The sequence below is a fragment of the Pundamilia nyererei genome, unplaced genomic scaffold (genome assembly GCF_000239375.1).
Source record: "Pundamilia nyererei isolate P.nyererei 1_Seehausen unplaced genomic scaffold, PunNye1.0 scaffold00028, whole genome shotgun sequence".
Classification (NCBI taxonomy): Eukaryota; Metazoa; Chordata; class Actinopteri; order Cichliformes; family Cichlidae; genus Pundamilia; species Pundamilia nyererei.
This window is the reverse complement of record NW_005187429.1, coordinates 2,331,176-2,353,416: the sequence shown is the minus strand read 5'-3', so window position 1 is coordinate 2,353,416 and position 22,241 is coordinate 2,331,176. Positions and strand designations below refer to the sequence as shown.

The window sequence follows — 22,241 nt, the reverse complement described above, 5'->3', positions numbered from 1 at the left end:
AATCCTGAAAATGCCTAGACAAAAGGAAAAAAACTCATTTTTCCCCTTACAAATATATGTTGTTTAACCGTATACTTGTGATTTTTTATTTATTTTATTTTTTGGTCAATGTAAATGTACAAATGTCCTTATAATTACTCGTATTACCCTTATGATAATAATTATCTCCATGATGCCATAGGCTTGACCTGTCGAGTTTACCTCCTTTGTTAGGTTGTGCGACTACATTTCCCATAGTTCCTTTGAGAGTGGCTACTGTGTTGGATGACAGCTATCCGGCGCCGAAACACCGAAAGATACTCAGACGAAAGAGCCATGGCGGCCACGGGTGGAGGGAAAATTAGAAGCAGGAGATATCATATTGCCTCTAAACCTTACGCCAAGAGTAAACAGGTAAACAGAATGAACAATTTAAGTTTAAAGCCCGTTTCGAGGACCGTACAGTGACTGTAATGCTTGTATTCTTGAGGTCTTGTTATTGTTTAGTTGGAGACATTTTGTGGCCTGCAGTTAGCGCTCGTGGCCTCCACGCGCTGCTAGCATGCACAGGAAATGCTAACGGCTAAAGGCTAGCTAACTAGCTCATAGGTTAGCAAAAGCAGGCGGGCTTGACAGTCAAATCGCAACACGGTGTGTCATTTACATTAGGTTACGAGTGTTGATTAAGTGCTCATTCACATGCGAGAAGTTGAGATGGCCAACATTTGCTGAAGTCGTGAGTTTTTAACTGTTAACAAAGTTCGTAGAAAGCGAGGAAGTAGGAGTCTAGCCGTTAGCCGATGGAGCTAGTGCTAGTGGACGCTAGTTTCGGGGAACGGCGCATTGTTGTCCTCGGTTCTTAAGTTTTGAGGCGTCATACTGTTGCAGGTAGACGTGGCAAGATGGTTTGGTTCTAAGTAACAACTGTCTCGGGGTACACATAACTGTTTTCCATTTTAAGCTTGTGTTGGTGGGCTGGGTGGAAACCTTTTAAGTGCTAGGCACCGTTAGCCAAATCAAAGCCAGCTGAACTGCGCAGAGAGCATTGGCTGCTTGGAAACCCACATGGTTACCTTAGTGGGTATATTTGCCGCCTGGACAGCGGTATTGTTGGCTTTAAAACCACCCTGTGATCTTAATGGTGGCTAAGACTATCTTGTGTACTTTTGTGTTTTTGTCAGTTTAAAAAAAACTCCAGTTAACTACAAGTGTATTGTCTACTGGAGTGCAAATTAACTGGAAATCTTTCTTCCTTTCTTTCTTTTTTTCGAGAAATATACAATCGACTTTCCTTGACAATCGTCTTTAATAGTCGTAGTTGTACAATCATCAGCACCAGCACAAAGTTGTCACGTTTATGAATTTCAAGTAAGACAGGATTTTGGATAGATATTATTAATGATCAAGATATATTGATTATACAAACAAAATACTACACATTTTTTTAATTCGACTCTTCTGGGTTTCATGGTTTTTGTTTTCCTCCCGTGTTTGATGCTCTGGATCAGGTAATATCACAAATCAAGTATAATCAGCATGTTTCTATCAAGCATTATAATTGATTGCATTCATACGACTATGTTTGACTCTTTACAAGTTGTGGCAGTGATTTATTAAGCTGCTAATTGACCAGAATCCAATTCAGGGTCACAAGGGCAGAGGGCTGGAGCCCATCCCAACTGTCATAGAATGACAGGTAGGGTACTCCCTGGGCAGGTCGCCAGACTGTTATAGGGATAATGCATATACACAGAAAAACATTCACACTTCTACCTAAAAGCACCAGTTAACCAACAGCAGAAAAAGAAGATTCATGTAATTTTCCAAGCTCTGTTGTTGTCGTGCCAGTGTCATGTTACAGCTCTTAACAGCATATCTCACATAATCAGCAACCCAGATTTTGCATAATTCAGCATTGATCCCATGGCAATGTACCCTTTTGACTTCGCACATAGTCTTAAAATAGAAATGGCATTCATGGTAACAAGTACATGAAACTGTGGCATGAAACACAAAAAGAAGTTGAATAGTTTTTCACCTCTGTAACATGCGAGTCAAGGTTAAGTATTTTTAAATTGTGCATCGATTCAATAGCACATGATGCAGAAGTGTTTGAACTTTCATATTTAAGTAAAGTCTCATTCACCCTCAAACAACAATTACCCAAATCGTATTTACAGTTTAAAAGATAGGTTTAATTTTTCATCATCAGTTTTGTTTACACAACACTTTGTTGAGAAAGCAGAAGGAGCTTGGTAAGACATGCAGTGTTTGTGCTGTTTCTGTCTTGATTCACTTCTAGGATTGCAATTCTTCAAAACAGTCGGGCTGGCTTCACTATAAGAGCACAAATTTAATTAGATATTGTTCACTTCAGGCTTCTCGAGGTTGACGTGCAGTTCGTGCAACACTCTTGGGTCTTAGCTATGCTACTGTGTCTACAGTTATGATTTTTTTTTTTTTTTTTAAAGCAACACTATGGTGGTGCTTATGCTCATTTTTCACATTTTATACACATGTGAATACACTAGTGTATTTGCACACAGGGTAAAGTACAGGGTGCCCCACAGGTGTGTGGCATAGATAAGGAGGAAGGAAGGAGCATATATAGCTTATCAAGTGTTGAAAGTCACTGCGGGGTACATGGTGTCTCCAAGAGATGCACTTGCAAGCTGGTGCTTTTCCTCAGAGCTTCCTTTTCTGCCTTCTCTTATCACAAACAGCATTGATGTCTTAATATGAAGACACCCAAGTACAGCAATAACACCAGATTTTACATTAAATAAATGTTTTCAATAAATATCTTCTTGCATCAAAAGACCACCAATTTAGAATCCACTTAGTCACTTATCACATCACCTGTTCAAAAAGCTTAAATCTGAAGAAGACTAATCTTTTCACCTGCTGTTTCAAGTTACACACTGAAAATAAGGCTGCTAGGCTGAGTTTTTTTTTTTTGTTTTCTTTTGTTTTTAAGAACAAACCAAAAGTAAAATGGTCTGTGTGCTGAAAGTCTGTTTGCCACATAGCTTCAAATTTGGCAGGTTCTTGTTAAACTTAGCTACAGGCTGAGAGATCGGTCAGTCCTCTCTCTGGAACTGTTTTCACATTTGGTGTCTCTGGTCAGGATGCTTTCTGAAGTTTCCTTTTCTCACATTTTGCAGTCAGTATGAAATGGTTCATATCAGACATATTAACACTGCTGGAAATATTCTGTTTGGTTTAGCTGATGAAGCTAGCAGAGCATAAATGAGTTAGGACGCAGGCAAGACTGCTCAATAGTGCACTGGACTGTCCTCACATCAGCTCAGTCTGACCTCACACAAACTTTTGGGTGGATATTTTTCATTTTAATTGATTAATGTGTAGAAAAATTTCCCAAGATCGAATCCATATGTGAAAACACCCTTTTTACCTTCTTAGTATGAAGATTAGCTTGCCAGTATGCCAAAGAGACAGAACTACAGTTATGTCATTACTTTACACTAAAACAAGAAGAGTGCTATCAATGAGGGCACAGTGTTCCTTGTGTTTAGGTTGTATTTTGTGGCAGAGGCAGGGAGTATATGCACACTGCAATAGCAGTTACTCATGGGCATAAATTATTAACTTGTAACGTGCCATGTGAAAACCTGTATAAAGTTCAAATTTTTTTATTAAAAAAAAATTCTAAAATGTAAGAACTTATAGATTAACATGCAAAAAAAGTTTAATTTATCTGTGTTTAATTGTTTTCCATGACTTTTTAACTCAAAGATGTCAAATTATGACCGATGTTTATTGTGGTTTAATAATTACACAAATTGTCACCTGTAGTATGTTCATAAATAATTAAACTTCTGATAAAAGCTATGATAATGCACCTGCATTATCATAGCTTATATTTCGGGGAAAAATCACTAAGCACTAATTAGCTGCTCTCCACTGAGTGTCTCCTGCTGTGGATAAGTTTCATCATTGTGGACTGCAGTTGCTAATGGTCGAGCTCGCTTTGTAGCCTTAGTGAGCTGTGTGTAGAGGTCCATGACCAAGCTCTCTAGTTGCTGTAGTTTCTAGTTAAAGTGAATCACAGTTCTTCTGCAGGACAAATTAAGGACTGCTGTTGTCAACTGCAGTCCAAGATGGGGAAGTTGGAATACAAGGCCCAGAGCTAAATTGCATAGACTGATGAGCTACCGAGTAGGGAGACAAGAATGAGGGGAACTAAATTAATTGTAGATTGTTTTGTTCTCAGAGATGGCTTAAAAAAATTACAAATCATAAAATGTGTGTCCCAGTATAACTGGGGTGTTGAAATGCATTTACTTTCTATGCATGGTATTTAGAAGATTTGACTCCTCTGCATCGACAGGAATTCATCCAGTGTTTGACCTGAGTACAGTGCAGAACGTCACTTGCTCAGTGTTTCACAGAAGCATGCACAGTGCCTGACCCAATTTCTGTGCTTGTTTTGTTTTGCGCCAGTGAAGACGAATAGAGTCTCATTGCAAATGACGGGCTGTGCACTTGATTCAAATAAAAAAATCCAATGTATAGCTGTAGTTTGCTAATCTGCAGTGTCCAGGGTTTTTATGACTCGGTTATGTGGAGTTGATTTACCACAAGTTTATTAGGTCTTTTGACTGAGCATGGGATTTTTTGTGTTTTGGTGTTAAAAGTGAAAAATCCACAAGACTCAACTAGCAACACTTTTAGCAGGGAATTTTATTTTACATACATTGCATAGTGTCCAGTGCTAGTTGTCAAAGGAATTTTCAAATGAAACAGCTGCAAATACTGACTTGGTTTGTTTTTTATGTTTAATTTAAATATTATTTAAATTAAATTTATTTTACACCCTTATTGACTCTTTCCTCTCCCCTCCTCTTGGTTTTATCAGCAGCAGTCAGGCCTCATCAGTCGAGTGACAGACACAGTAAAGAGCATCGTTCCTTCCTGGCTGCAGAAATATTTCAAGAATGGCGATGCTCCTGAAGGAGGAGTGGATATACATGGGACAGAGCAAAACTGCAAACCGCCTCCTCCTCCTAATGGTAGCGAAGAGGGACCACCTCCCCTCGATGGACGTGACTCCCCAGAGCCAAGTACTAGTAACACAGGTGAGGGGTCTTTCAGATCATATGGTTAGTGGTGATATTTTTTTTGTATTGCTGAGCTCACCTGTCACATTTGTCCTTCTTACACAGAGCCCTCAACAAGCAGAGCATCCCTGAACTTTCAGGAATATGTGCTCTCGCGACCTCCTCTTAGTCGCTCCCATCTCCACTTCACCCCACTGGATGCCTCCTCCCCAACTTTGGGGGCTTCCAGTAGCCTCTTCTCACAGCCCTCCACCTCCTCAGCCCCTGGACCCTTTTCCACTGGCTTTTCCTTGGTAAAAGAGATTAAGGATAACCTGTCACAGCATGAAGATGATAACATCTCCACCACAAGTGGATTCTCCTCCCGTGCATCTGACAAGGGTAGATAGATGGCAGATTTGTGTGTTTAAGTGTTTTGTAATGTAATCTGACATAATGTAAATATTTAAAAAGTGGCAGCTACAAACATGAAATCCGCAATGTTCTGCATATACTCGCTTTTCCTCCAAAGTGGGTTGAGATAGTGGAGCAGTTAGAAGAAATTTAATTCTCAGTTGATGAGTGAATTGAGCCTCAGTGTTGAGTTCTTTGGATCTGTTGTGCCGTTAAACCGGTCTGTGTTCAGACTATTTGGCTACTGTTGTTTAAATGTAAACACACAACTACAACCCCATATATAGCCTTGACCGCAATGTGTTGGACTTCCATACATTTGCATATGCAAAGCTGATTTCTTTATTCCAGGACTCTACCCTTTGAATACTGTTTGTTCGTGGGATGAAACCATGTTTAGCACAGCTAGTAAGGTAATTACAGGATGAAGAAAGGGAGTCTGAACAGATTTGACGTTAAAGTTATAATTTGAGTTGATTTTTATGATCTTCTTATAAACATTGTTTTTCTCGCCTCAGACTAAGCAGAACTGGTGATTTTGCTTTTTGGATACATTTTTAGATTAAAATGCAATCAAATAAGTATTGCATATGTGGATGGGCAGTTCAGGTAGAGGGGATCTAGTATATACAAACAACTCAGCCACATAACCAAAACAAAGTGCTGTAATTAAAATAAATAAATAAATTACATTTTATATCCCACACGTTTTGGACAGATTTTCTAAGCCCTATCCGGTTGTTCAGTGATGACGCGACGAATCCTACTTCCGGGTCTAAAGTAGTCTGCGTTTAATATGGCTTTTGTGTTGTTAACATGTTTAATGTTATGTATTTTCTTCTATTTAATCTCAAAAAGCTCCTAAAACAGTCAGTGATCCCTGTTGACCTCCCTCGGCTTTTATTACCGCTAATCATTTATTTAAGCTCAGTTTTTAAAACCTTAGGATGTAACTACAGCCCAGCCCATGCAGCAGTATATGAATGACTAACCTCGTATTGTGGATGGATTATCTCAGTTGTTCTCCTGGCTGAAGTTTGGTCCTTTTACAGCATCCTGCCATGCGATTACATTTGTTTCTGACCACCGAGAACACTCAAGTTAACTTTTATCGAGTGGAAAAAAAAGTTAGCTTGTTTATATTATGCTAACATAGCTATGTCGCTAGCGGTCACGTAGCACATCATTATATACCAGCTAGCCCAACTTCAGTAATCCTACAAACGTCACTGCTGTTTAGTTTTCTGTCTTCATTTATGCTGGAAGTGATAAGAAAGCTGTACGTTTGAATTTGTTTCCAAAACCCCGCAGTCAGGACATGCTATATTGTATTTAGATAGAAGCTAGCGAGCTAACTCCCTGCTAACTTCTAACTTCGTTAAATGTCATAAATTCCGTTTTCATGGATGCCTGGATGTTAAACTCAATTGTTACACCTGGTAGAGCAGAACGCTGATCATTTTATTAAAGATGAAAGACTTTAGACAGTTTTTCTACTCTCAGTAATGCCATAGTGATCGTTTGATATATGGACCTGCAGCGGAGTTTAGACCCAGACACGGCTAGTGACGTCAGACTGAACAACCGGATAGAGCCACGGCTAGAAGCTAGATTAACACACTAGTGCTCTCTTGAATTATAGAGATTTTCAGTATCTCTTTCTTTTTCAGATGTCCCCACTTCTAAAACGGCATCACTTCCTCAGCTTTGGTCCCCGGAGACAGACAGAACAAACTCTGGACCTCAACCTTCCCAGTCCAGCCTGAAAAAGCCTGCTTTCAACCTGTCTGTCTTTGGAACATCATCCAATGTGAGTGTTTGTCTGTCCAACAAGATCCTGAATCTCTCAGCATGTAATGTTTCTAAAAAGCTCTTAAAAAAAGAGTTTCATACATGTTTTACCAGGGTGCCATGAGATGAGTGAGGAACATGATTGGGTGAAGCTTGCTTATCACAACAGCTTCATGTAAATGTGCTGATCTTTGCTTCGAAGTGCAGTCAAATGTTGATCCTTCGAGCTCTAAATTATAAATTTACAGTGATATTTTTGTTGGATAATATTAGGGCGATTATTTTGATAGTCGACTAGTTACCGATTATTTTTACGATTAGTCGACTAATCAGATCATGCATCTATTGGACGTACAACGTACAGCTTATTGCACCAGCATGCATCTGCTCTTATATAACTATCATTAGCTTACAGTTTTAAGTGTTTAAGGTATGTGCTAACTAAAAATAAAGACAAGATGATAGTTTATTACATTTTAATGAAATTTGCTGATTGTCTCGGTGAAGTTTAATAAACTCAGCCATCTGCTCCTTGCTATCTAAAATATAACAGGACACTGGAGTATATTCTCTACCATCTCACACTTCTGATGATCAGTTGTCTGCTTGACGTTTATACATCTGTGTAAAAACTATAACTTTAATCTCAGCCAAACCGATTTACTCAGGAACAAATAAAATACTGAAAAAAGCCAAACAACATTGTTAAGTTATCTAAGTGACTTGTACATCACGTTTGACCTGAGTAGCGAAAGAGGGCGGTGGGTTTGAAAACAATTTGCCGGGAGTTCGGTGTTCTCACGGCTCTAGTGAGCCTTGCCCCCGGCTAGCTATCGAGCTAGTGGGTAACAGACGTCTCAGAAAACGTCAGAGCGCTTTTGAAAATATGTGGTGTCTTGATAAACTGAGCAGATATTTGAGGTTTACACAGCTACATTCTCGCCTGAAAATATGTTAAACGTTTATTGTGACCCAGAAAGAATAATAAGAGTAAAGTTAAAACTAACTAGCTGCCGCCATTGTTGGAAACTGAGCAGGGCCGCGCTATGAATTCTGGGACACAGCTTCTTCTTCTTCGGGGTTTAACGGCAGCTGGCATCCTTGTACATGCAGTGCTGCCATCTTCTGTTTCAGTCCGCTATTACACTCTTAAATTCTACTACTTATTCCTGCGTCTTTTGGGATCTTACAAAGTCGACTATTAAATTAGTCGTCAACAATTTTGATAGTCGACGTAATCGTGACTAGTCGACTAATCGTGGCAGCCCTAGATAATATGTAAAATCACTGTTACTATCCCTCTAAGAGACAATATCTTGTTTACAAGATTACTTTAGTAATGTTAGGCTGCTTTACATTTACTTTTTGAGGCCAACCAATTCATAGCAAGTAGCATTGCTGTTCAGTCTATCTTTGATTTTAACAAGACAAAACAACAGTTGAATATTTAAACAAAGTAAGAGTAACGCCTAATACAAGTCTGAGCTTGTCGGACATGTTTTAGGAAGCTCTAATGTAACAGTTAGTAATTCCCTGTAAAACCACATGAGATTATAATAAATTAACTTCTAAGAATATGTGAAAGCTATGGTTTGACCAGTAAAAGTCATAGTATACCTTTGACTTTCATTGTATATTGAAGGCACTATAACACATATTTGCAGTTTAACTTTGCACTTGATTTATTTTGAAATGTTTTTCTTATTTCATGAGTTAAAGTAAAGTAAATCATAACAAATAGCCCTCTCATAAATTAGGATCATAACTAATTTAGGAATGTATGAAAAAATGACTCAGAATTATATTTACCTTCCTCCGTTCCAGTCCACTTTAAACAGCACTGTGCTGAACTCTAGCCAGCTTGGAGATTCACCCTTCTACCCCGGGAAGACCACCTATGGTGGTGCAGCTGCAGTCAGGAGCTTGCGCAGTCGTCCTGGAACACCGTATCAGGTGAGCAAGATGATGGTCATGTATGGTGTTAAAACAGAAGCTTTTATTGTTACCATGGCACCGAGTAGCAGTCTATCGCAGTAGGTCTTATGTGTTGTATTTTATTTATTTATTTTTTATTTGGTTGGTACACCCTTGTAAAACATAATATTCATGCATTCACTCTGTTACATTTACAGGTGTGCTTGCATTTATTTTTAATGTAGCTTGTGTTGAATAAAACAGTGAAAACATGGGTTGCACTGAAGTATATTTTTAATCTTGTAAAAAAAAGTGTCTATATATCAGGAGTTTTTGGATTGTCTAACATTGTAGTAGTTTGCTGTAGTTTCTGAGGGTCGGGTTTGATCCAGAAAAACACATGAATGCCCTGCTAATGTAGACTGTTGTTCTGGTAGTGTAATGTAGTCCGGCTTATCCAGGTAGACAGTTTTAACTAATAAAGTCCTTTTTCTTCTTCTTCTTCTTCTTTTGTCTGGCTGATGTTAGGATTATCTGCTTTTGTGACCACAGTGATTGGTACCAGATGTAGCACGTAGCTAGCCAACCTTGGCTTGATTGTTTGCTAATGTTGCCTTTGACAAAATGGCACTCAAAACCACAGCAGTTTTGTGTTTGTTGAGTTTGTGTTGGAGTCTGTTTGGTGGAAGCTATTAGGACTGTGTGGTATGATTAAAATCTCATATCCTGATATGTTTCTGTTTTACATGAGAAATTTTGTACTCAGGACTGAACAGTACTCATTCATATACGATTATTTGTCTCTTTTATTTAAAACTCATGAGCAACTGTTTAAGAATGTAAAAATGCGACTTTATAAAGTCTAAAATACTTCTTAAAACTAAATGATTAAAGACCCAGCATAAAATATTATTATACAAAACATCAAATATAAACATTGTACCTTAAAGGTTCACTCTAGGATTTATTTTGACCATGTGATGGTTCTTTTGTTTCTCATTCGTAAACTTGCTCCATATTCGTTTATATGGTTCTTTCATAGGTGGTCGAATAGGTTTGTGGTGGCCCGTTTTGGGGACCACTGTGCAGCATAATATGCAAAGTACAGTTTGGTCTCTGTCAGACTTTCTGTAACTAAACAAAGTTCTTGATACAGAGGTAGTTCCTGGGTTAGCAGTAAGATCCTTCATTTGTCTCAACTCACCGTTCTCTCTTTCCGAGCTACAATGTGTGTTCTGTCTCAGCTCCACTCGTCATTCTGGTATTCATGTTTCTGTTTGCATCCATGTGTTGCCATGTAAGATTTCCCACCATAATACAAATGATGATGATCGCTGTAAACGGTGTATTTGGCAACACAAGGAAATATATAAGTGGTTACTGGAATCCATTTCAAAGCTGTTGTTGCTTACTTTTGGTGATGTGAATGAGAAGGAGGCACAGCATTCAATTTTTGTCCTGCGCACAGACACCAGTCCACATGCTGTTGGGTGTAAAATGCTAGAGGTGTTAAAGGTATAATATGCTCATATATTGGCAATAATTCTGTTTAATAAACAACAAATGTTGCACAGAGCATGTTTAAGATGTTGGAGTAAGTTGTTTGTTTGTGATACTGACATTATAGTTTGAATATTGATTAAACTGTAGACTGAAGTAGTTTATCTGATATGCAGGCCCCGGTGAGGAGACAGATCAAGGCCAAGCCTGCTGGTGCTCAGCCCTGCGGGGTAACCAGCGCCACAGCCAGACGCATCCTGCAGTCTTTGGAGCGCATGTCGAGCCCACTTGCTGTGAGTACACACATGCAAGATGAAATTATACTTTTTATTATACTAGTTTGGTGTCCCACACGGAAGTGAATATGCAAATATAAACATTGTCGAAATGTTCTGGCAGGTGTTCCTGCTTAAAATCTTTAAACCTGATGGACATTTATTTGTCTTCATTTACAGGATGCCAAGCGAATCCCTGCAGCAGCCTCATCCCCCTTACTGTCACCAGTAAGAGCTTTTAATATTCAGCATACACATCTGTGACACTTTGTACATTGCAGCACATGATGTGAGGATAAACACCCCAGACATTGAGAAGCTGGTTTATATTATTTTGTTTTACTGACACCACATCCAGCCCAAAAAGTTCTCACTTGAGTTCTGTCTTGCAGCCAGTGGATGGTGTAAATCCAGATGCGTTACATCTCCTGTCTAAAAGGAAACGGGTAAGTACCAGTTTTAGAATATATGTGGCCATCAAAATTTTAGTTAGCTCATAGCTGTCCAATTTTAGCCTTGTACCTCTGGTTCGTTAATAACGGTGTTGAATGTGGGTGAAAGCTTGTGGTTGCAGATCAACATCTACATTTCTCAAGTGTCCTCTGCAGTGTGCTTAGTGATACAAACAGGAGATCATTGTACAAGTGCAGTAGCACTTGTTGCAATTTGTCTTCATGTCATTTTTGTCCCCTACCGGTTTGGTCTCCTTTACGCTTATTAACGGGAGTCTCCTCAGCTGTTCCTCACTCTGTGTGTATCTCTTATGTGTCCTCACACACCTGTGAGCAAAACTCTGGCAGGCTCATGAAATGGTGTTAATGTGCGCTGTATTAAGTGCTGTCCATTGTTAAATTGTGCCAGCTCTGGAATGAACTTGTCCTCAGTAATAACTGTCAGGCGTTGCCAGCTGTAACAGCTGCAGTGCAGAACAATGGTGTATTCACCCTTACAGGTCTGAACAAGAAACCCTGCTTACCCAAACCAGGGCTTTCATGTGTAATTTCTCTTTTACTCTTGGCATGGTTCAAAATATAACCAAGCAGTTACTAGAATTTTCTTGGTTATGCCTCTTGAGGCAGTGGTATTTTATTTTTGTTTTTCTTTTAGTCTTACATAAGCAATCCTGATACGAACCCCATATTTTTAAATTAAAATATAATCTTGACAGTCCTCTGTGGGTCCACATTGCAATTTCTTTATGACAGCATCTGAAGGATTGCTATAAAGTTATCTTTGAAGTACAATTTTATGTATGTTTAGAGAAGTTGATGTTCACATTTCAGATCGGTTTCATTTTTGAGTAGAAAGGAATGAACTGTTTCTGAATATGGACACAGAAAAGACCAAGAATCAAACACTGCCCTCTCAGTTAACTCTATTTTTATTTATTTATTTTCTCCTAAATCCAGATGGACTCTAACCTTCCACCGGTGCAAAAACTTGTGGTTCCTGCTGCTTCTGTGTCAGGAAACCGCTCTGTGTCCTTCAGGCCTACTTTAACCCCCGGAGGAGTGACTCGAGCTGTAGACAGGACTGCAAGAGATACGGTTAGTTGCACGGTGGTGCCTCCCGCCATGATTTTTCTGTATTTGACTGTAGCCAGTCAGAATATATCAAATATAAAAACTGTTTGTAATCCCTTTGTTTTTGCGTTATTCCCATAGCACACAAGACAATCACCACAGCTTCCTGAAGCGACCCCAGGTCCATCTCAAAGGTAAAACAGTGACTCTGATTAATCAGGTTCAAGTCTAACTTAAGAACGATGTTCCTGTCTCTGAGAAACTGAGGTAACAGTTTCCTCAGTCCATTTACTATTCTTACATTTTCAGATTTATGTCCTGCTTAAAAATCTTGTTTAGAATTTATCTCACAAATTAATTTATTTTAGTCAATTTATTCAAAGTAAGAAAACACGACAAGTTAACTGATTCAAATGGTTGTTTATACCTGTTTTTGTTGTTGTTGTTGTTTTTTAGCACAAAGAGTTCTAGTGGCCCAGTTTATCCTCTGTCCAGCACACCTGCAGTCAGCAGCGTGAGCTCTGGAGGAGGAAAGATGAAGAGAGGGAAGACCAGTGCTCGGCCCTCCTCCAAACGTCTGGAAGATGAGGTGAGATCTTGATCTATCTAATCGTGATCTTTTTGTAAGTTATCACGGTCTTCATCCAGTAAGAGAAACAAAGGTATAACGTGTTGCTTCTGCTTGTTTTCTGACTGCAGGTTGCGGAGGTGCCAGAGCTCCCGGCCATTTTACTTCCCATCAGCACATCTGCATTACCCACCTTCAGCTTCTCTTCTCCTTTGCCGCCGCTCAACACTTCCACTAGCTCCTCTCCCAAGATCCCGGCTGTTACTCCTGTTAAGGAAACAGTCCCAGATAAGGTACGTCTTAAAGCATCCAAGCGTTTTTCTGTCATAAAACTGCGAGTCTCAATTGTTAATTGACATCAAAACAAACTTTGAACTAGTTCAACTTGACTTTACTGGTGAGTAAGTGACTGAAATAATGCTTTTCAGTCAGCACCAATTAGGGTTTTTTTTTTCTTTTCACTTTTTACAGGATCCACCAAGAGCCTCAACACCACTTTTCACATTTTCCTCCCCTATTGTCAAAACCACTGCTGCTAGCCCACCTTCCTTTTCCCCCTCTGTAAGTATTTTTTCTACTTTTTTAATAATTACACAACCTTGCTTTAGAAGGTTAAATTGATAATTGTTTCTCTGTAGGCTGGATTTACTTTTAGTGCACCTGTAGCCAAGCTGGGTCCTTCTATGGTGAATGGAAAGCTGACCACGCCCATAGCAGCAGAAGGTAAGTGTTTTGTGTCACAAAAATGCCAGAGGCCCTTTCACATACATTGTGACAGTATATTTAAAATAGTGCTGTCAGCATTAATCTCGTTAAAATGACGTTAACACCATAACTGCATTAATGTGGCAAATCTGTTAACAAGTTGCCGTGGATTGCCCTGTGCGTAGGGCAGCAAGGCGTCAACGTGTCAGCGCGGTTAGCTCGTTAATGGATATTTGCCTCGTTAATGCAGTTATGGCGTTAACCTAATTTTCACAAGATTAATGCTGGCAGCACTATTTGATTGTATTGAGCAAAGTGCAGCATGGTGTCGGCTGGTGAGCACTTGCTAATGTGTGTTGTACTGAAATTTGACTGTTGTGCAGTGTGATGGGTATCTGCACGACAGTTAGAAAAGATGGTGAGCAGCCACAAAGAAGACACAGTACAGTCAGAGTGAAGCACCCATTTTGCGCGGTTCCTTCTACTGAAATGATTTATGATAAATGGACTCATACTTGTATGTAGGGCTGGGCCATATTATACCGTTCACGATAATACCGGTACAATGTTAGGCAAGAAAATTAAAAAAATCAGAAAAGAAAATATTGCGATAGAATATGGGTAAAGCGCGCATGCGCAGTGCCTTTTTTCTTCATACGCACATGGCTGAAAAAGCATGGCGGCAACGGAGAATGAGAAGGGGAAAGCCGATCGTTGAGTGAAACGGATGACCCAGTTTGTAAAAATGGTGCCACTTCAGTGATGTGGAACTGGTTTGGTGTTTGTCTGTCAGATACCCACCAAGTACTTTACCAGGTGTAACTATGAAGTTTAACTTCCAGGCATCCATGAAAACAGAATTTATTACATTTAACGGAGTTAGAAGTTAGCAGGAAGTTAGCGGAAGTTAGCTTGGTAGTTTTGCTAATTACCTAAGCATGATATTGCATGTTCTGACTGAGAGATTTCTGAAAAAATTCAAACGTACAGCTCTGCTATCACTTCCAACATAAATGAAGACAGGAAACTAAACAGCAGTGACGTTTGTAGGGTTACTGAAGTTGGGCTAGCTGGTATATAATGATGTGCTACGTGATCGCTAGCGACACAGCTATGTTAGCATAACATAAACAGTGAAGCTGCAGGATAAACGCTAATACTTTTCCACTTAGTAAAAGCTAACGTGAGGGTTCCTGATGGTTAGAGACAAATGCCAATCGCATGGCAGGATGCTGTAAACGGACCAAACTTCAGTCAGGAGAACAACTGAGATAATCCATCCACAATAGAAGGTTAGTCATTAATATACTGCAACAACATGGGAATAGAGCAGCTGTGATAGAATACAGCATTAATGAATCAATGGTACAGAAGTGGAGGAAGCAAGAAGAATGAGTTGAATAAAATTTGATTTATCTGACTGCTTTGTTTTGCTTAATGTGTCTTATAATCCCGTGCACCTTATGGTGCACTCTGAAAAAAAAAAAAGTATTTGACTTTTTTTATTTGGCACACTGCAGTTTAATGTTGCAAAGCACCTCTTTTTAACTTCAGTGGATATTATACGTGGTTATGCTCAGGATATGTCAGCCCATTTCTACTGGAAATGCCTTTGGTTAAACTTTCAGCAAGGAATTTGCATTTGCACTGTTAAATTTTTATATAGCTTTAATGCACATTAAAACCAGCTGCTTGTTTAAGTGAAAATAAATGGATGGTTTTTTTGCGCTAGTAAAGTTGTGGAGTTGTATTTTGTATTTTGTCTCGCATCAATTATATCGTTATCGCAAATTTTCAAATATATATCGTGATAAATATTTTTGGCCATATCACCCTGCTCTACTTGTTTGCTTTCTTTCTACTCACATTGAGTATGGAAAACATTTCATACTACAAGTCCAATTCAGTACTTTTCCTCTATGCCTAAGCATTTTTCTAACATTCACATGCTGGTGTCTGACGTTTATTGGCAGAGGAGCGCTGTTCTGCACATGACGTCACCCTGTTAGAAGTAATTGTGGAGTGAGCTCTTTGAAGCCTAAATCATGAATTCTGGCTTCCTGTTAGTTTGTATCAACTGAGAAACCTTGAAATGAGTATTTGGTCTCATGTTTTCATGTTTACAGTAAAAGCAGCTGTAAAAAAAAGCACAGAAGACTTTGAAGGACCTTTCAAACCAGCCAAGACCTTGAAGCAGGGCAGCGTCCTCGATCTTCTCAAAGCCCCTGGTTAGTCTTTGTATTTTGTGTTATCAAAAATTTTCAGATGTTTGACTTTGAAGTTCATTGCTTTAATTAATGTTCTGGTTTCTTCAGGTTTCGCCTCTCCAGTCGCTCAGATATCCCCAGCTCGCGATGCTACTCCCCAGCAGACGTCCACACAGTCCACTGCCCCCGCCTCCACCTCTGCAACCTCCTCCATTTCTTCAACGGGGTTTGGTGGTTTGTTCAAACCCTCAGCAGACTGGACCTGTGATGTCTGTTTGGTTCCGAACAAGCAGTCAGACACGAAGTGTGTTTGCTGCGCAGCCCCACAGCCCAAGTCTTCATCCAAATCCATGGACAGTAAACAGTCACCCTCCACCTCTGTTGGGCTGGAGAGCAGCAGCAGCACTAACACCACCTCTACCACTACAACCACAACAGGTTTTGGCACAATGTTTTCCAAACCTGCCGGCACCTGGGACTGTGATACCTGTCTTGTTATAAACAAACCAGATGCAGTAAAGTGCGTGGCCTGCGAAACGGCCAAACCCGGAACGGGACTCAAACCCTCACTGACTCTTTCTTCGGCCTTCTCGCCGGTTAAGACTGTATCTACTCCTGCAGCCGCAGTTTCTACAGAGTTCACCGGGTTTGGAGACAAATTTAAAAAACCTGAGGGTGCATGGGAATGTGATACCTGTATGGTGCAGAACAAAGCAGAGGACACAAAGTGTGTGGCCTGCACGAGTGCTAAACCAGGTAATGAATTAAAAATGTTGCTTTTCTGTTGCTGAATCTTGGCTTTAGGTTGCACCAGCTCTCCTTTGCAGTTTTTCAACTTATATATATATATAAAAATGTATTTATTTATTTTCCTCATGATCTCATCATTGACTGTGCAGGAGCATCAGCAGGAGCCTCTTCATCAACCAGCAGTGCCCCTGTGTTGGGATTGGCAGAAAAGTTCAAGAAGCCGGAGGGAGCCTGGGAATGTGATGTCTGTCTTGTGCAGAATAAAGCATCTGATGTACAGTGTGTCGCCTGTCAGGCAGGCAAACCTGGAGCTAAAGTGGAACCCAAGGGTAATAAATGCACTCTACTTGCAGTATTTTTCAATAGCATGTAAATACTAGTTAAGTGTGTAGGGTACTAAAAGGTTTTCTCTTGTGTTGTTGTTTCATTACATCACTTTTCCCTCTTTAATTGTGTCCTCTCGTTTCAGCCTTTGGTTCTACTTTTGGTTCCTCAGCCAGTGGAACCTCAGGATCTTCTGCCTCTAGTACTGGAGGTTTTAAGTTTGGCACATCAGACAGTACTTCAGCATCTGGAGCAGGGGGTTTCAAATTTGGAGGCTCGCTCACTGAGTCGACCTCGTCTTCTTCATCAGGTGGATTCAAATTTGGAGTACCGTTTGGAAGCTCCTCATCAGAAACCACTTCTAAAGACACTACTGCTACATCAGGGTTCAAATTTGGCAGCTCGTCTGAGAGCTTTAAATTTGGGGCTGCCTCTAGTGATGATAAAAAGTCAGACCAGCCTGCTGCAGGTTCTGGGTTTAAGTTTGGAGCTAGCGGTGGGATAGCGTTTGGAACTGGATCTTCTAGCACAGAAGGCAACTCTTCTAAGGGAGGCTTCACAATTGGACTTTCAAAACCCGAAGAGAAAACATCAGTCACCTCGACAACCTCCTCATCCTCCATTACTTTCACGCCTCCCTCCTCTCAAGAAAATAGTAACAGTAAAACATCTTCGAGTGACACAGCATATACAGACACCGGCTCAGGCAGCATCTCAGCAGCCACAGCCAGGTCTGTATTTGGGAGATTGGGGGAGCCGAGTTTGGCCACCAGTGCACCACAAGTAGTCTCTACTTTTGGGTCATCACAGGCGGCTAAAGAACCCGCTGCTCCTACATTTACCTTTGGTAAGCCAGAGGAAAAGAAGGAAGCGGTTACCTCCTCTGCTCCGTCTACCTTCCTCTTTGCTGCTGCAAGTAAGGATGCAGATACTACACAGGCCTTCACTGGTGGCTTTTCGTTCAGCAAGCCCAATGCTCCAACAGAGCAACCTCCACCTGCTTTCACTTTTGGAAAGTCAACAGACAAGAATGAAACATCATCTTCAGAAGCCCCAAAGCCTACCTTCGCTTTTGGAAAAAGTGCTGCAGGTACTTAAATTTCTGTCACTTAACAGCACTTTGGGTAGATTGTGGTTTCTAGACCATTCATGCAGTTTCTTTTACTATCATAAAAAATGCTTAAGCAATTCTGGGATTCAGTATCTTGCTGCAGTTCAGTAGATTCATTTTTATAAAATTTTAATCTTTTTCTTGCAAGAAGATGCCAAAGTATCCACGTTTTCACCCTGTGATTGTGTAGGTCTTTTGTGCTTAAAAAAAACATTCTACTCTCTCATTGTATTACTAAGACCTCAGGATGTGTGATAACCTGGAAACATCTGTTTGTCTTTCATTGCTATGACATGTGTGTTGGTGCCTTAAAAGGATACTGTGGGTTTAATTGCTGTTTTCTGCTGTTTTATTGATCTCTGTCATGATCTCGTCCTGCACAGAACCTGCTTCTGCTGCTCCAAAACCAGCTTTTTCTTTCCTGGCAAGTAAACCAACCAATGTCACCAACTCCACCACTTCATCGTCCTCCACCCCAACTCCCAGTCTGTTTGGTGCTGCCAGCGGCAGCAGCAGCAGCACCTCCACATCGGCCCCAGCTCCCTCTGCAGCTCCAAACACTTTCATGTTTGGTCAGCCTGCTGCGGCCTCCAGTGACGCTCCTCCAGCTAAAAACTTCATCTTTGGCCAGAGTCAGGACAGCCAGCCACCTGCCCCCTCAGCTGCGCCTCTCAACTCCACTTCTGCTCCTGCTCCAGCTCAGCCTTTCATCTTCGGTTCTCCAACCAATGCTGCTGCTGCTGCTGCTCCTGCTGCTCCTGCTGCTCCTGCTGCTGCTGCTGCTGCTGCTCCCACCTTCAATTTTGGTGCAGCAGCGCCCTCTGCTGCCTCCTCATCAGGTCTGTAACTATGAAGTATCTACATCAGGTATTATAAGTGATCAATTTGTTTATGATCGACATATGTATTTATGTTTTCTATTCTTTTTCAATCACAGCTCCATCTGCAGGTCCAACCCCATTTGTCTTCAGCTCGGCTCCCTCTGCTGGGTTCGGGAACAACCAAACTCCTTCATTTGGCTCATCTTTCGGATCTCCTTTCCCAGCCACACCTTCCCAGACCCCAGCTTTTGGGGCCAAACCCAATCCTCCCCCGGCCTTTGGACAGCAGAGTAACCCCACCCCTGTATTTGGGCAAGGTGCTAATCCCGCACCAGGTGAGTGGCTGGCTTTCGAGCCTCATGATTTTAGTTGTGACATTAAAATGTAACACCTTTTTTTTTCTTTTTTTTTTTTTTAAATCAGGTGGAGGCTTTCAGTTTGGAGGAACCAGTGCATTTGGAGCTACAACCAACAACACCTCAGGTGTGTTTACTTTCGGAGCAGGATCTTCAGCCTCCCCTGCTCCCCCTGCCAACCCCTCTATCGCTCCCCAATCAGGTGCACCTGGAGGTGGATTCAACTTTGGGCAAACTCCGACTTTCAATATTGGGTATGTTGCTTTTTCTCAGTTTACAGCTAATATGTAAAGTTTTCCCAGTGTATGCACATCAAAACAGCTTAAATCCAAGTTAGCGTGCCTTAAATATCCTAAATTAAATATTTAAAGAGTGGTATTTGGGCTGCTATCTATAAGTGTATGTTAATAATAATAAAAATCAGATAGAAAAATGATACTACCATCGATGTATGTGAGATGCTGTCACTAGTTGCACCTGTCATTCGCTATCATTTGAGAACGAGGCGGCGTAGGGCCTTTAAATTGATACCATAGGTACATCGTCAAAACATCTTGGAAGAGTAAGACCATCAATGACCTCAACTTATCTTGTGAATGAGAGCACCTCAGGACAAGGTGAAACAGTATTTTGAAATTCATACCATAGGTATGAATTCTCCTAGCAGGCTGAGAGGTAGCACTGGCAGTCAGAATTTTTGCTTAAATGTTTTCTCAAGTGCTCCCCCAGGGGAGCATTGTATAATATGTATTCAGAAATAGAGTCAGCTGTCTGCAGTGCAGATATTTGATGTGCAGTTCAGTAGATTCAGCCACAAAGTATTTATGATTTTGTGTATGTGTGTATGTATGTGGTGATGCTCTAACGGGACTTGTGTCTGTTCCCACAGGTCTACAAAATCATTCACTGCTACTTCAGGTGGACAGCCAGCAATCGCAGGGCGCAAGATCAAGACAGCAGTGCGGCGCAGAAAGTAGATTGTCGCGGTCTTGACAAGAACTCAGACGTTACTATGACTCGACTGAATCCCCACTAAAGCCTGAATAAAGTTCTGGAAGGTTTCAACTGGACAAACACTGAAATTGCTACCATTCGGAAAAGGGCAGAGACTGGGCGCATCATTCTGTGCTCGGGGTTGGTTGGGTGGGCGAGGTTTATGTCGGGTTTTGGCTCAGCTGATTATTCACAGGTTTTCACATGCAGATGGGAGGTTTTAATGTGTGAGACCACCCCACAGGATTTGACACTTACACAAAAACTGTTGACCGAACAATGACGCTGACTTAGAGAACAACAATCAAGCAAACATCCCCCACACTCGATATTAAAATAAAAAAACAAGCAAGACTGTCATATCTATATTTTCAACACGGGCAGATGTCTGCTAGACTTTAGGCATGACTTTTTGTAATAAAAATTACAAAGACAAAAACTGCAGAGTGTAGACTTATTAATTAGTATGGGTGATCAGGCTATGAGCTGTGATATGCAGAGAGGTAGTGAGAGCTGTGCGGCCAATCTCCAGCGGTAATCCTGCAAACTGCTGCTCCGTCACAGGCAGCAGGGTGCCGGTGGAGATGCATCTGCAGCGTCAGCGCAGCGTGCTGTATGTACAGGGATGACCGTTTAATCTTTGTGACGAATGCAGAGTGCTTGTTTTCTCCCCTCCTCTTATGTACAGACTTGAGGTGTGTTTGGTTTCTTTGTACATGATGAGGTTGTGTGGCGGTGTGTGTATGACAGCTGAACGACAGAGTTTTGTTTAATTCTTCTTTTTTTCACCTGGGTTGCTAGCTAGCACTGCCACAGGTGAACAAGCAAATGAATGTTTAAAACAAAAACCAGGGGAGGACGGAAGGAGGGGCGGGGTGTGGGAGAGGGGAAAACGCATCCATGCACTGCGGAGGATGGACCAGGCAGGAGGCCTACGCCCTCGTTCACCTCCTTTAGGACTTTGTAAATGCGTAATTTCGAAACTCTTGTTACATGTTTAATTTCTCTCTGGTTCGCTCCTCAACTCTGCTTCTTGTGGCCCCTTGTCTCTCTCTGGTTCCCTCCCTCCTCCTGATTTCCTTTTACTCTCCCTTTATCTCCCTTTATCTCTCTCTCTCTCTCTCTCTCTCTCTCTCTCTCTCTCTCTCTCTCTTAATTGGCCTTTGAATATTGTTATAAAAACCTGTAAATAGTGATTTTTTTTTTTTTTAATCTGTGAAGTTGAATTTTTTGTGTTACAAACTCCGCATTCAGCATTTTTGTCTTTAGAATTTATTATGTCAGTTCCCATATTCAAAGTTACCCGAATCCATTTAAAAGGAGCTTAAATGCAAATTGGAGAGCCTTTGGTGACTAAAGGTATATTGGCTTTTCTGATCCACTTTTGTTTGGACCAAAACCAGTATTGTACAAAGTATTAAGTATATATTTTTCTATTGCGTGTTTAAATGGACATGGGTGACTTTGGGTGATGAGGAAGTCAGTTTAATTTTAAAGCCATGATTATTACTGGATGAGTGATAAAATTTAAACCATGGGTAATTACCATCAATAAAATTAGAAAAATAATGCATCTCTGCTTTTGTCCCATTATTTTATATAATTTAAAAACTGCATTTTGCTTCACGCTTACCACACACCCACTGTCAACAGCGTATACTTAGAAACAACACCTAGACTCTTGGGACATTATATTAGGGACCCCTCATGGGATAAAAGTAATAAAGCTGCACTTCAGCTTCACTGGTGCTGAAATATGTTGACACAGTTTCCTTTTAAGATTGTGAATACAGATTTCTTTCTCACTGCTGAGGCACTATCTTTAAAACACAATGAGCCAAAAGATTCTCAAACACTTAAAATGTTTGTGTAAATGCTGCACATGAAAATATGTTTGAAAAAGGAAAAATAAATGCACATAAACCAGTATCTAAATGTGTGAAGTGTTGA

General features: G+C 40.7%; 1 protein-coding gene across 2 annotated transcripts; it reads left to right on the top strand.

The window, feature by feature from the left end:
- The first annotated feature begins 231 nt into the window (after window positions 1-231).
- Window positions 232-21,851, top strand: nup153 (nucleoporin 153). Of its 2 annotated transcripts, none has more exons than XM_005728415.1 (22): window positions 232-393; window positions 4,862-5,078; window positions 5,166-5,441; window positions 7,124-7,263; window positions 9,069-9,197; window positions 10,835-10,951; window positions 11,114-11,161; window positions 11,326-11,379; window positions 12,343-12,480; window positions 12,598-12,650; window positions 12,913-13,045; window positions 13,156-13,317; window positions 13,496-13,585; window positions 13,663-13,747; window positions 15,856-15,957; window positions 16,045-16,692; window positions 16,836-17,015; window positions 17,156-18,100; window positions 18,505-18,960; window positions 19,059-19,277; window positions 19,366-19,552; window positions 20,188-21,851. In XM_005728415.1, exons 1-22 carry the CDS (start codon window positions 265-267, stop codon window positions 20,273-20,275), a joined length of 4,596 nt encoding a protein of 1,531 aa, XP_005728472.1. In that variant the 5' UTR covers window positions 232-264; the 3' UTR covers window positions 20,276-21,851. The 2 variants fall into 2 exon arrangements, with proteins under 2 accessions (XP_005728472.1, XP_005728471.1); XM_005728414.2 differs by having other exon boundaries at window positions 4,859-5,078.
- Window positions 21,852-22,241: the final 390 nt, after the last annotated feature.

Bases quoted from the DNA above. Each gene is read 5' to 3' on its own strand.
- nup153 (XM_005728414.2), top strand. From the start codon at position 265: ATGACAGCTATCCGGCGCCGAAACACCGAAAGATACTCAGACGAAAGA. The intron at 5,079-5,165 runs GTGAGGGGTCTT...CTTCTTACACAG, and splicing joins GCCAAGTACTAGTAACACAG to AGCCCTCAACAAGCAGAGCA. The intron at 11,162-11,325 runs GTAAGAGCTTTT...TCTGTCTTGCAG, and splicing joins CATCCCCCTTACTGTCACCA to CCAGTGGATGGTGTAAATCC.